Raw genomic sequence first — 14,131 nt, 5'->3', positions numbered from 1 at the left:
TTACGGCTATTTTAACTTCAGCGTGACGTGTGTAGTTATTTGTGATTGGCTGTTCAACAGGGGTCATGGTTTGATTTTCGCAAATAATTATAGGAAAGTAGGGATCTACCCCAGAAGAGTAGGCCCATAAAAGGAAACCCCAACATGGGGTATTTAAAATAGTGCCCAATGGTTGGTCATGTGGGTTGAGCTTAGCTGAGCTAAAAGCAAACGTCATACTTAATATGGCCCCATGTTTCTTTAACATAATTTTATTATGGAAATGCCTGGCTTCTAATGTGGTACCAGGTGCCCAGTAATCACCTTCCTGTGTGGTAATCAATGTGTCCCAACTTAAATCTAACACATGTCCAGTAACATACCACCAATAACTAGCATATGTCTCCCCTGACACCTGACGTCTGTTTAAAAATCCTTTCAACGATGATATGGGTATTTGGAGCTCGGTAGCCGAATTTGGGGCTATGGTCATACATATGGAGTTGTTGTATGCCCACTTAATAATCCAGGGTGTTAGGTCGACCTGTGTTTGTGATCGGTTAGGGTCCCCCACCCTTCTTTTCTGCATGTTAAGATTCTTTTCCCATAGTAGCAGTGATATCACTATTATTGCTCCGATCAGTCCTCCTACTGCTGCTAATTAATTTTTTAATAATAACGCAACAGAGTTGTGGACAATCTTCACCGGTTTGAGATGACTGCAAACTAGAATTACAGCCCCCTTTGTAGCCGGACTTCCTCTGAAGGTCGTTGAGGAGCTACAAATCTACAGCAGATACCACAATGTTATTATCATGACGCAAATAGGTACAGTTAGGGTAAATACTAAGATGGAGATGCATAATTTAGTCATAGTTTCTTCCATGCACTTTCTCAATCTGTTTTTTTTTTCTTTTTTTTCTTTTTACTGTCCCATTCATCCTTTCTACCAACCCTGCACTCTGTGGGTGGTAGGCACAATGATTTTTTAGGTCTATATGGAATGCTTGACCTATTCTTGTTACTATATGATTTACGAAATGTGTCTCCGTTATCACTGTAAATTTTTTTATGGAATACCTTAGCGTGGAATTATGTCTTTGCATAGAGCTTTAGCTACTTTTAGTGCATCTGGATGTTTTGTAGGAAACAGTTCTATCCATTTTGAAAATGAGTCTATTATCACTAAACAGAATTTTTCCCCTTCACTGTTGTTGAGTTCAATGAAGTCCATGTTATTTCTTGAAATAAGTATTGTGGTTCTTTGAAATTGGCCACGCCGAGGTCGCAAGCTGCCCTGGGCATTGTGTTTTGCACACGTTAAACACGCTCTACAAAAATTTTTTGAATAAGAATTCAATCCCTACATAGTAAAGTGGGTGTTAATAGCACACTATTGTGCCACAGCACATCCCTCCTGTTGAGACATGTGTAAAACCATGGCTCAAAATAGCGTCCCACTTATTCAAAAAAATTTTTTTTCAAGATTGTTTTATTATCTGTCGACATATTATCATTTTTCTCCAGGATTGTTTTATTCCTTAGCCAGTGGTCAATTTCTTGCTTTGGACTCTATTGTTACATGTTACCATTTTATCAGCGAACATATTTCCTAAAGATATTGGATCCGAATTATTAGTATGTGCCGTGCATTTACATACAGCAATTTGTTTTGGCAATTGCACTGCTTCTACTAAAGTTGTTAATAATCCTGCATGAGTTACTGGTTTTCTCGTTGATGTTATCATACCTCTGTTTTGCCAATATTGTGCAAAGACATGTACTGTTGAATATAATATTGGCTATCAGTATAAATTGTCACCTTTTGACCTTTCATTAATGTGCATGCTTCTGTAAGCGCTATGACTGCATAGCCTGTTATTGTTTTTCCCAAATAATTTTTTCTTTGAGGAAGCATCTACAAAATCACCCATTTTTGTTAGTGTCTGATCTAATAAGTCTGGTCTACACTTTGCAGTTTGTGTTGTTAGCTCATCATAATCATGTGGTTGGCCTTCCTCAGGGAATGGTAGAAGGGTAGCTGGGTTGAGCGTGGTGCATCGCTCAAGTGTTAAATGTGGTTTAGCTTCATTTAAGATTGCTTGTTTTCTGTCTGTTAGAATGGTTCGCCCTTGTCCTGTCAACTGATGGCCTAAATACTTAACTGATTGCTTACAAAATTGTAGTTTGTCTTTACTCACTTTATGGCCTTCTTTCGCTAAATGGTGCAATAAGGCTATTGTCTTCTTCACATGACTTCCTATCTTGTGACGCTAGTAGGATGTCATCTACATGTAATAATTTCTGGCTTCCATTTGGGGGGTTCAAACGTGGACATACTGGCCATAATTGCTTGTGAATAAATTGTCGGGCTTTCACAATATTCTTGTGGTAAGCGTGCGTACGTATATATATATATATATATATTTTATTTTTTTTTTCTTTCTGCAAAGGTAAATGCGAACCTGAACTTTCTTTCTCTATTTGAATGGAGAAGAATGCCTGATGTCTACTACGGTGAACCATGTGACATCTGTTGGTAAAGAATTTAACAATGTGTGTGGGTCAGGCACACAAGGTGCTCTCGCCACCACAGCTTGATTTACAACTTGTCCTGTATCATTCTCCATCCCACTTTTTCTCACTGGGAAAATAGGGATGTTACATGGTGGGTTATCGCATTCTACTAAGACTTAAGCTTTTAACAAATCTTCTATTGCTGGTTTTATTCCTTCATATACATTTAGTTTTATTAGGTGTACTTGTAATTATACTACTGGTTCATCATTTGGTTCTGGTTGTATTTGTTAAGACAAGCCTAGTCGTGCTGAATATCGCTTTTGGTTCCTTTTGTACTGGCCTTTGACACAATCACGGGAGAAGTGACCTTCTTCACCGCAATTCCAACATCCAGCATTGTTGGGATAGTTTTGTATATTCTGTCTACCTGTTAATATCGCTTTTCTTATCCTGACTTACCAAGCCAGTCATAACCTGACCTTCCACAAGACCAAACACCTCACTTTCTTTTTCATTCTCTTCTCGTTTTGCTTACATTTCTTTTTTATGTTTTGTTGTAACTCCCTAATACATGCTGTGAATAATTTTCCGTTGAATTTGTGCTATTTTATCCAATAATATAGGGGGTCTACTGCTAGACTATCCTCTTTTTCAACTACCTTCCAGTCCTTGCAGGAGAGTTCTTCAAGGACTTTTTGTTTTTCTTTACTTTGTCCCTTCCCCATTTTGAACTAAATTTGGACCCAGTGGTTCTTAACACCTGTCGTGTTCTAACACTGGGGTTATTTTCAACAAGATGGTGATCAACAACATTTTGTGGTAAAATTCTCTTCAACCTTTTCAGGGTGGAATTTTCTTGCCTACAAGCATCCACAAAGGCTCACCATTTGTTTCTTGTTGGTTTGGTATAAAACACAGTTACCTAGTGGTAATTGTATTTTCATTCATACATTCACATTCACACTTTGCGCGTCTTTATTTTTCCAGCCCAGAGGACTCCACACATCCTACGTAGCGTTTAACTAGTCTGTTTCAACTAGAGGCGTCTACTCCGCCTACGGAATTTAACTGTCTGACCTGATAGAGCCTAGAATTGTCAGGGTTTGTTACACTTCTATTTTACTTTTTTTTCAGCACAGAGGACTCCGCTCATCCTATGTAGAGTTTAACTAGTCCTTTTAAACTAGGAGAGTCTACTCCTCCACGGAATTTAACTGTCTGACCTGCAGGGTTTGTCTCTTCTTCTTCTATTTTACTCTTTCTCTTCTATTTTACTTTTTCATTTCTTTTAAACAAAATTTGTACTCACAGTCTCTGCGTCTCTGGATTTCCTTCAACCTTCGGATCCCAGCCCGCAAGAGAGGGACCAGTCCCGGAAAGGGTCTTAATGCTGTGGCCACAGTCTTGCCTGTTTCTCGCTTGCCCGCTTGGATCATCAGGTGTCTTAGTATCCGGCTCGAAGGACCATTAAAATGTCAGGTTTAAAACCCAGATGCTTGTAAAACACTGCCTGTACAAAGGAAGACACAGAGAGTTGAGTTTCTTTTTACTTGCAAGGAGAGTGATGGAGACTGCACCGTTACAATCCTCCCAACCAACTCTGAGACAGTCTCCTTTCTCCTCGCATTTTATTCAGTTAGGAATGCCCTAGGTACACGAGGTTTCAACTGTTAAGGGGAAGGGGGGTTTAACTATTCCAGTTGAAACCGGTTCTTTTGTACAACATGTTATTCACGTGTGTAGGTATCTCATCCTTTGCATGTGATCCTCTGGGGACACTCACACACACACACACACACACACACACACACCGAGGTCACATCTACTTCTGACGCGTGCAGCTATTACCTCTCAAGGATGTGATTAAACTATCTGGTGAGAGAACGTCCTGTTTTCTCTAATCATAATGTACACTACATGTGCAAGTGACAGAGCATTAATCTTACTTTGCTATGTGAGTGTTATGAAATGTATGTAGGTTATAAGAATATAGTAAAATAGAATAACTTTATGTACAATTCTTCCAACAAGAATGTAACAATAAAACTTAAAAAAGAAATATTTCAAAGGGGAATTGCATTAAAAAATTGGTCCCATCATTGAGAAAATACATTATTTCTACATGCTTGTGGATAGTGTTTGTTGATAGTTTGGAGGGTTTGGTTACTACGATTACATTAGTTTGGAGTTCAGAGAAAGAAGATATGGAGCCAGCTGAAATGGCCCTTCACCCATCCATGGTAAGGTTAATAGTTAAATTAAAATTAAACTTATGTTAATTGTGCAAATGAAAGAGAACACGTTTTTATCAGCCACAAGAAAACAAGAGACGATGAGGCCCTTGTTGACATGGATGTCAAAGATAAAGCATAGTGGACATGTATCAAAAAAGAGGAATCGCCAAAAATTTATATAATAATAATAATAATAATAATAATAATAATAATAATAATAATAATAATAATAATAATAATAATAATAATAATAATAATAATAATAATAATAATAATAATAATAATAATAACTATATATATATATATATATATTATTAGTGAATGCAAAAATAAAAGCATTCAAGGAGAAACTAAACTAGAAAGCGAACAACAAAGGAAGTAGTAACAAAATAAGGGCATGGGCACACATGGTAAAAAAAATTCCGTAGTTTTTATGAAAAAAAAAACTAGCAGCTGTGGTTGCCAGAATAATTCTGTAAAAATTACAGTAGAAATGTAAACATTCTTACAGGCTAGACTGTAAATTTTACAGTTTAAAACTGTTACAATTTACAGAAAGCATACACTTGAATCATGTAAAACTTGCTAAATTTTTTGTTAAATCAACATGGGTATTTTTGTTTTTTTTCACATAATATTTGCACATAATATTTGCAGAAAATTGTTGTTAATTTTACATAAAACACTAGTAAACACTATGGAAAAACACTGAGTAAACAACATTGTATTGCTGTCATAAAAACTAAAAATACTGATAGAACAGAGGCAAAGAAGGAAACTAAAAGAGCTGTCATGAGGGCGTAACGGCCACATCGTGACAAAGACCTCACAAAAAAACACCAACAATGTTCATTTTATAACAGACTTGTATATTAACCAGGCTGCAGCAATATTATTATTGTATCTGGCGGACTAACATGACACATCCCTAATCACTCATCTCAGCGTTATTCATAGACAGAAGAATTTTGCTACAAAGACGAAACAAGATCCTGGTTTTCTGTCAGCATTTTTACCTAAGGACTGGAGCATGTCACGTGCTGGAAGACGCAGCCATCCCAAGGAGAGCGGACATTGCTCCCATGAACATGTCTCATTATTAACCCTTCAGTTTTGATATTACTATTTCAACAGGTTGTAGTTTAAAAATGGTAATAGATAAATGCGTACTGTAAATGAGAAAAATCATCAGTATGACCCACAGGAAATTCACTCATGTAATTTTCACAACATGACGTCACCAGGCTCATAAATGGTCAGATCTGTGTCTTGATACCCAACAAGCTCATCAAAATGGGGCTGAAAATAATTTCATCTCCAAAATGCGGGCGCTGCATTAAACCATTGAACAATTCCAATGATTTAATAGGGTGTCAAATATTCAGTGTTGAGCATTTTACTTTAAAAAAGTAACTATTGCATTATTCGCCCCTGCTACGTTACTTTATTTAAATGCCGTTATTTGTCCATCTCAATAGCAGAAATTGTAATAAATGTCACTATTTAAATTATTTAGATTTATATTCTGGTTACTCAGCATAAACAAGAGTCATGTAGGGAATACATTTACCATGAACATCTAATGTGACCTATATTTAACAAATGTTATTAATTTCTAGCATTATAGAAAAAAAACCCAACAAATGCGTTCTTCCATTTTTTCCCTGTAAGAGCTCTTATCAGATAACGTGCGTGATTACTGAGTGTAATTTGTAGTTAAGGTCATTCCTTTTCACACTTTTTAGAATGCGTTTGTGGTTTGAATTCGGAATAATTGGACAAAAAATAAATTGTATTATATGCATCTGTTCCACTCCAATACAGAGAGGGCGCTGCAGTTCCCTGCAACTCGTCGACAACCACAAGGAAGAAGACGCATGGGAAAGTGACAGATTTTTTTTGTGTGTTTGTGTGAGCTACATTCTGTGTGAAACACTGCAGTGTGCAAACATATAATTCATATTTACGCAGCTGAAATAGGCCAGCGATTTAATCGGTACCAGAACTGAAAACCGAATCTCTTACCGCCCCAAGTCACGTCTCAGCATGGCAGAAAACACAGGTAAGGTGATTAGTTCATGCTAGCTGGTTTAGCTTTAGCTTAGGAGTCGGTTGAATTGGCGTTTGAACGTAGACGTGATTCTTGCTTAAACACGGTGGTTGCTAACACGTGGTGTTAGTTTGTGTCGAGCTTCACTGATGCGCCTGCAGCGCTGCCATACGTTTGTACGTGGTGGGATGGTGTGTGCGTTCTGTGCTTTGTGATGAGCATCAATGATACCGATGCGCCGGGAGTTGATTTGGGATGGACGAGTGGTCTCGTGATGGAGTGTGCTAACGTCAGCTCACGAATATGCCGAAATGGCTCAAAACAACGACGCAAAGGACGAGAGGTGGGAGGCTCGATCCAAATATCGAAATCATCGCGGTGGCACCGCGATACTATCGGTGTGGAATCGATTCAAGTGTTGTTAGATCGATATTTTTAAGTTTTCTTTGATGTTTATTTTCACAAATCTCTGTTGATGTGTTGTTCAATTATAGTGTACATATGCATTTGCAGGGTTAGACACAGTTTACATATCAATTAATACAAAAATATGTTTTATAATATATATAAATAATATTAATATATTTAATATTAAATATATATTTTTTAACGGTGCAGACTCGTATGCAGTGACCGATCCAGTGCTTGAAAAATGTCCAACAGGGATGTCCAAAGTGGGGCTCTTTGCTGTTTTTTTTATCGGTCTCTTGCATATTCTGAAAAAGAACAACACAAAAGAAAACAGCAGTAAATGTATAAGAATAAAGTCCAAATATTAAGAAAAAAATATATACTTTTTAAAATAATAATTTATGGGAATAGCATCATAATATGAGCAATAATGTAATTTTAGTAGCATTACGTTGAAATATTAAAGGTAAAAGACATGACAAACAAAACAAGTAGTTTTTGTCAAATTAAGTTGCAGAAATGTTAGGAGAACAAAGTCCAAATATTAAGGAAAAGCGGTTGAAAATTTTTGTACATTTTTCTTCAAAAAGTTTTTAATAATGAATATTTTTAGAATATGCCATAGGTCATTAAAAAGAAATGGACCTCAGGCCGCACTTTGGACACCCCTACTATAAATGGTAGTGATGAATTATAATAAGGAGGTCTAAAGGAGCTCTATGGTCCTATAATGGTCAGAATTGTGGACCACTACCGTTTGTTGAGGATTTTGTAGCAATGTGTGTAGAGGCTGGCATCCCATTGAAAAAGTTGGATGAGCGACATCCCCTGAAATACTGAAAAATCACCCAATGGAAATGTAAGGATTTTTACTTTTCATTTATGGACATTTTATGCACTGACATAAAATATTAAAAAAATAAAATGGACTTTATAAACGTTAGTTTTGTGAAATATTGTGAAATTGTTGTCAAATAAGGAGCACATTACACCAGTTTTAAAGTGGCTACATTGGCTCCCCGTCCGCTTCAGGATGGATTTTAAGATTCTCTTACTGGTTTTTAAATGTCTTAACGGCCTTGCACCTTCTTATTTATCTGATCTTCTTTTACCATATCAACCCCCGCGGGGGTTGACCCTGCGGTCCTCCGGCACTGGCCTTTTAACAATACCAAAACCCAGAACAAAAACCCACGGTGAGGCAGCATTTAGCCACTATAGCCCCCACCTGTGGAACAGCCTGCCGGAGAGCGTCAGGACTGCAGAGACTGTTGATATTTCTAAAAGAAGATTAAAGACACACCTTTTTAATCAGGCTTTTAACTCATATTTTAAACTTTTTAAAATCTTTTTAGTCCTATTTTATGCTCTTGGTCTTTTTTTTAGTCTTGTTTCCTCAGGGGGGGTCCTCCACACTAGGGGCTGTGTCGGGTCTGCTGAGGGGGTGCCATCCTTGGGTCCCTTCGACCAGGCCGGCTGGGGGTTCCTCCCTTTGATGTGGGGGTCCGCCCATCTGTCCGAGTTGGGGGGCCCGGGTGCTGGTCCCCCGATGGCACGGCCTGCGGCTCCTCCCAGTGTGGACGGCCCCAAAGGTGGCGTTTCCTTGATCCTCAGTGCCATGCCATGTCTCCCTACTGTGTGTGATTGTGTGTGTGTGTGTGTCTAGTATGGAGGGTGGGAGGGAGGGGCTTTCTTAGTAATTGTTTTTCTTTTTAATTGTGGTAATTGTTTTTAATTCTGTAAAGCACTTTGTGTTGCATGTCTTTGCAGGAAAAGTGCTCTACAAATAAAGTTGATTTGAAGCGTGTTACACATATTTTTATTTGGCACCAAATCACCAAATCATTCAATGCCCTTGAAAGACAAGTATTTATATATATTTATATATATATATATATATATATATATATATATGTAAATATACAGTGCATCCGGAAAGTATTCACAGCGCTTCACTTTTTCTACATTTTACAATTAATACAATTAATCTCTTTCCTCAAAATTCTACACAAAATACTCAAAATAATTATGACAATGTGAAAAAATGTTTTTTGACATGTTTTGAATTTATTAAAAATAGAAAACAAAAAAATCACATTTACATAAGTATTCACAGCCTTTGCCATGAAGCTCAAAATTGAGCTCAGGTGCATCTTTTTTCCACTGATCATCCTTGAGATCTTTCTACAGCTTAATTGGAGTCCACCTGCAGTAAATTCAGTTGATTGGACATGATTTGGAAATATAATAACTGTCTATATAAGGTCCCACAGTTGACTGTGCATGTCAGAGCACAAACACCAAGCATGAAGTCAAAAGAACTGTCTGTAGACCTGCGAGACAGGATTGTCTTGAGGCACAAATCTGGGGAAGGATACAGAAAAATTTCTGCTGCTTTGAAGGTCCCAATGAGCACAGTGGCCTCCATTATTCCTAAATGGAAGACGTTGGGAACCACCAGGACTCTTCCTAGAGCTGGCCGGCCTTCTAAACTGAGCGATCGGGGAAGAAGGGCCTTAGTCAGGGAGGTGACCAAGGCCCCGATGGTCACTCTGTCAGAGCTCCAGCGTTCCTCTGTGGAGAGAGGAGAGCCTTCCAGAAGGACAACCATCTCTGCAGCAATCCACCAATCAGGCCTGTATGGTAGAGTGGCCAGACGAAAGCCACTCCTTAGTAAAAGGAACATGGCAGCCCGTCTGGAATTTGGCAAAAAGCACCTGAATGACTCTCAGACCATGAGAAACAAAATTCTCTGGTCTGATGAGACAAAGATTGAACACTTTGGTGTGAATGCCAGGCGCCATGTTTGGAGGAAACCAGGCACTGCTCATCACCAGGCCAATACCATCCCTACAGTGAAGCATGGTGGTGGCAGCATCATGCTCTGGGGATGTTTTTCAGCAGCAGGAACTGGCAGACTAGTCAGGATAGAAGGAAAAATGAATGCAGCAATATATAGAGATATCCTGGATGAAAACCTGCTCCAGAGCGCTCTTGACCTCAGTAGACTGGTCATGTACCTTGACCATATAGACAGTAGACATTAGCACACAGCCAAGATCTCAAAAGATTGGCTTCAGAACCACTCTGTGAATGTCCTGGAGTGACCCAGCCAGAGTCCAGACTTGAATCCGATCGAACATCTCTGGAGAGATCTGAAAATGGCTGTGCACAGACGTCTCCCATCCAACCTGATGGAGCTTGAGACTTATTGCAAAGAAGAATGGGCAAAACTGCCTAAAGATAGGTGTGCTAAACTTGTGGGATCATATTCAAAAAGACTTAAGGCTGTAATTGCTGCCAAAGGTGGATCAACAAAGTATTAAGCAAAGGCTGTGAATACTTATGTAAATGTGATTTTTTTGTTTTCTATTTTTAATAAATTCAAAACATGTCAAAAAAATCTTCTTTCACATTGTCATAATGGAGTATTTTGTGTAGAATTTTGAGGTAAGAGATTAATTTAATTCAGTTTGGAATGAGGCTGTAACATGACAAAATGTAGAAAAAGTGAAGCGCTGTGAATACTTTCCGGATGCACTGTGTGTGTGTATATATATGTGTGTATATATATATATATATATATATATATATATATACAGTGAAGAAAATAAGTATTTGAACACCCTGCTATTTTGCTATTTCTCCCACTTAGAAATCATGGAGGGGTCTGAAATTTTCATCGTAGGTGCATGTCCACTGTGAGAGAGATAAACTAAAAAGAAAAATCCAGAAATCACAATGCATGATTTTTTAACAATTTATTTGTGTGATACAGCTGCAAATAAGTATTTGAACACCTGTGTATCATCTAGAATTCTGACCCTGAAAGACCTGTTAGTCTGCCCATTAGAAGTCCACCTGCACTCCATGTATCATCCTGAATCAGATGCACCTGTTTGAGCTGCATAAAGACACCTGTCCACCCCATACAATCAGTAAGACTTTAACTTGTAACATGGCGAAGACCAAAGAGCTGTCCAAAGACACCAGAGACAAAATTGTACACCTCCACAAGGCTGGAAAGGGCTACGGAGCAATTACCAAGCAGCTTGGTGAAAAAAGGTCCACTGTTGGAGCTATCATTAGAAAATGGAAGAAGCTAAACATGACGGTCAATTTCAATCGGAGTGGAGCCCCATGCAAGATATCACCTCGTGGGGTCTCAATGATTCTAAGAAAGGTGAGGAATCAGCCCAGAACTACACGACAGGACTTGGTCAATGACCTGAAAAGAGCTGGGACCACCGTTTCCAAGGTTACTGTAGGTAATACACTAAGACGTCATGATGTGAAATCATGCATGGCACGAAAGGTTCCCCTGCTTAAACCAGCACATGTCAAGGCCCGTCTTAAGTTTGCATATGACCATTTGGATGATACAGAGGAGTCATGGGAGAAAGTTTTATGGTCAGATGAGACCAAAATAGAACTTTTTGGTCATAATTCCAATAAGCGTGTTTGGAGGAAGAAGAATGAAGAGTACAATCCGAAGAACACCATCCCTACTGTGAAGCATGGGGGTGGTAGCATCATGCTTTGGGGGTGTTTTTCTGCACATGGGACAGGACGAGTGCACTGCATTAAAGAGAGGATGACTGGGGCCGTGTATTGTGAGATTTTGGGGAACAACCTCCTTCCCTCTGTCAGAGCATTGAAGATGGGTCGTGGCTGGGTCTTCCAACACGACAACGACCCGAAGCACACAGCCAGGAAAACCAAGGAGTGGCTCCGTAAGAAGCATATCAAGGTTCTAGCATGGCCCAGCCAGTCTCCAGACCTGAACCCAATCGAAAATCTTTGGAGGGAGCTCAAACTCCGTGTTTCTCAGCGACAGCCCAGAAACCTGACTGATCTAGAGAAGATCTGTGTGGAGGAGTGGGCCAAGATCCCTCCTGCAGTGTGTGCAAACCTGGTGAAAAACTACAGGAAACGTTTGACCTCTGTAATAGCAAACAAAGGCTACTGTACCAAATATTAACATTCATTTTCTCAGGTGTTCAAATACTTATTTGCAGCTGTATCACACAAATAAATTGTTAAAAAATCATGCATTGTGATTTCTGGATTTTTCTTTTTAGTTTATCTCTCTCACAGTGGACATGCACCTACGATGAAAATTTCAGACCCCTCCATGATTTCTAAGTGGGAGAAATAGCAAAATAGCAGGGTGTTCAAATACTTATTTTCTTCACTGTATATATGTATATATATGTGTATATATATATGTATATATATGTGTGTATATATATATGTATGTATATATATGTGTGTATATATATATGTGTGTATATATATATGTATGTATGTATATATATATATGTATATATATATGTGTGTATATATATATATATATACACAGTCCCTGACAAAAGTCTTGTCGCTTATCCAAGTTGTAGGAACAACAAATAATAACTTGACTTGTAGTTGCTCAATTGGAATCAGAAATGACTTATATGAAAGGCAAAGCCCTCTAGATTATGCTTTTTATATCAAAATAAAGTTTTGTACCATTCATTGAGTTTTATCATTTAATTAGGACATAAAGGTCAGATTTTGCTTGGACAAAAGTCTTGTCGCATACAAAAAAATGTAGAAATAATACATATACTTAATTTTGAATACACAAATATGCTACAATCTTGGGTCCATGCGAGTTATACTGCAGAAGACCTGTTGGAACCCGCATGGACCCAAGGTTCACCCAGAAAACAGTCAAGTTTGGTGGAGGAAAAGTCATGGTTTGGGGATACATCCAGTATGGGGGTGTGCGACAGATCTGCAGAGTGGATGGCAACATCAACAGCCTGAAATATCAAGAAATTCTCGCTGCCCATTACATTCCAAACCACAAGAAAGGGCAAATTCTGCCGCAGGATGGCGCTCCTTCTCATACTTCAGCCTCCACATCCAAGTTCCTGAAAGCCAAGAAGGTCAAGGTGCTCCAGGATTGGCCAGCCCAGTCGCCAGACATGAACATTATTGAGCATGGCTGGGGTAAGATGAAGGAGGAGGCTTGGAAGATGAAGCCGAAAAATCCTGATGAACTCTGGGAGTCCTGCAAGACTGCTTTCTTGGCCATTCCAGATGACTTCATCAATAAGTTATTTGAGTCATTGCCAAGGCGTATGGATGCAGTCCTCCAAGCTCATGGAAGCCATACACAATATTAATTCTTTTTTCCAAGGTACAATGACTTTATGTTCTGATGTTATTGTAGCATATTTGTGTATTCAAAATTAAGTATATGTATTATTTCTACATTTTTTTGTATGCGACAAGACTTTTGTCCAAGCAAAAGCTGACCTTTATGTCCTAATTAAATGATAAAACTCAATGAATGGTACAAAACTTTATTTTGATATAAAAAGCATAATCTAGAGGGCTTTGCCTTTCATATAAGTCATTTCTGATTCCAATTGAGCAACTACAAGTCAAGTTATTTTTTGTTCCTACAACTTGGATAAGCGACAAGACTTTTGTCAGGGACTGTATATATATATATATATATATATATATATATATATATATATATATATACATATGTGTGTGGATACGAACGTCTGTAGGAGATTCAACTCAACTTGTTTTTCTGTCCCATCAGAGCAAAACGACACAAAGCACGACAACGCGTCTTCACCCGGAATGACAGACCAAGAGAAAGAAATGGCCGCCTGCGCGTATGAATCCTTCTTGGTAAATTCTTTCTTTTTTTCTTGGAATTGGCTTCCCTTTTCAATACATGCACCATTTGCTTGGAAAGACACTCCAAATGATCAACTACAAGTATTGATCATATCCAGCATGGGGCGTCCATCCACTCTCTGCATATTCTAAAAATAAAATCAATTCATTCAAGCTAAGATATGTTACTAGAAGTTATACTAATAAGGGTTTGTTTTTGTCACCTATAAGACAAGATGAGAATGTTTTGTTC

At 38.3% G+C, this 14,131-nt stretch overlaps 1 protein-coding gene across 2 annotated transcripts in view; it reads left to right on the top strand.

Moving 5' to 3' along the window:
- The first annotated feature begins 6,566 nt into the window (after positions 1-6,566).
- cnot10 (CCR4-NOT transcription complex, subunit 10) overlaps positions 6,567-14,131 on the top strand; it is a 43,328-nt gene continuing 35,763 nt past the window's right edge. For both annotated transcript variants that reach the window (XM_078790635.1, XM_078790634.1), the window contains exons 1-2: positions 6,567-6,795; positions 13,799-13,890. In XM_078790635.1, the coding sequence (XP_078646761.1) occupies positions 6,780-6,795; positions 13,799-13,890 (108 nt within the window). In that variant the 5' untranslated portion in view covers positions 6,567-6,779. The remainder of the gene's footprint in view (positions 6,796-13,798; positions 13,891-14,131) is intronic.

Source organism: Doryrhamphus excisus, linkage group LG5, assembly GCF_037039965.1.
Source record: "Doryrhamphus excisus strain RoL-2023G ecotype Guam linkage group LG5, RoL_Dexc_Guam_v1.1, whole genome shotgun sequence".
Taxonomy (NCBI): Eukaryota; Metazoa; Chordata; class Actinopteri; order Syngnathiformes; family Syngnathidae; genus Doryrhamphus; species Doryrhamphus excisus.
The sequence above is the reverse complement of the archived record's forward strand: the minus strand, read 5'-3'. Positions and strand labels throughout refer to the sequence as shown.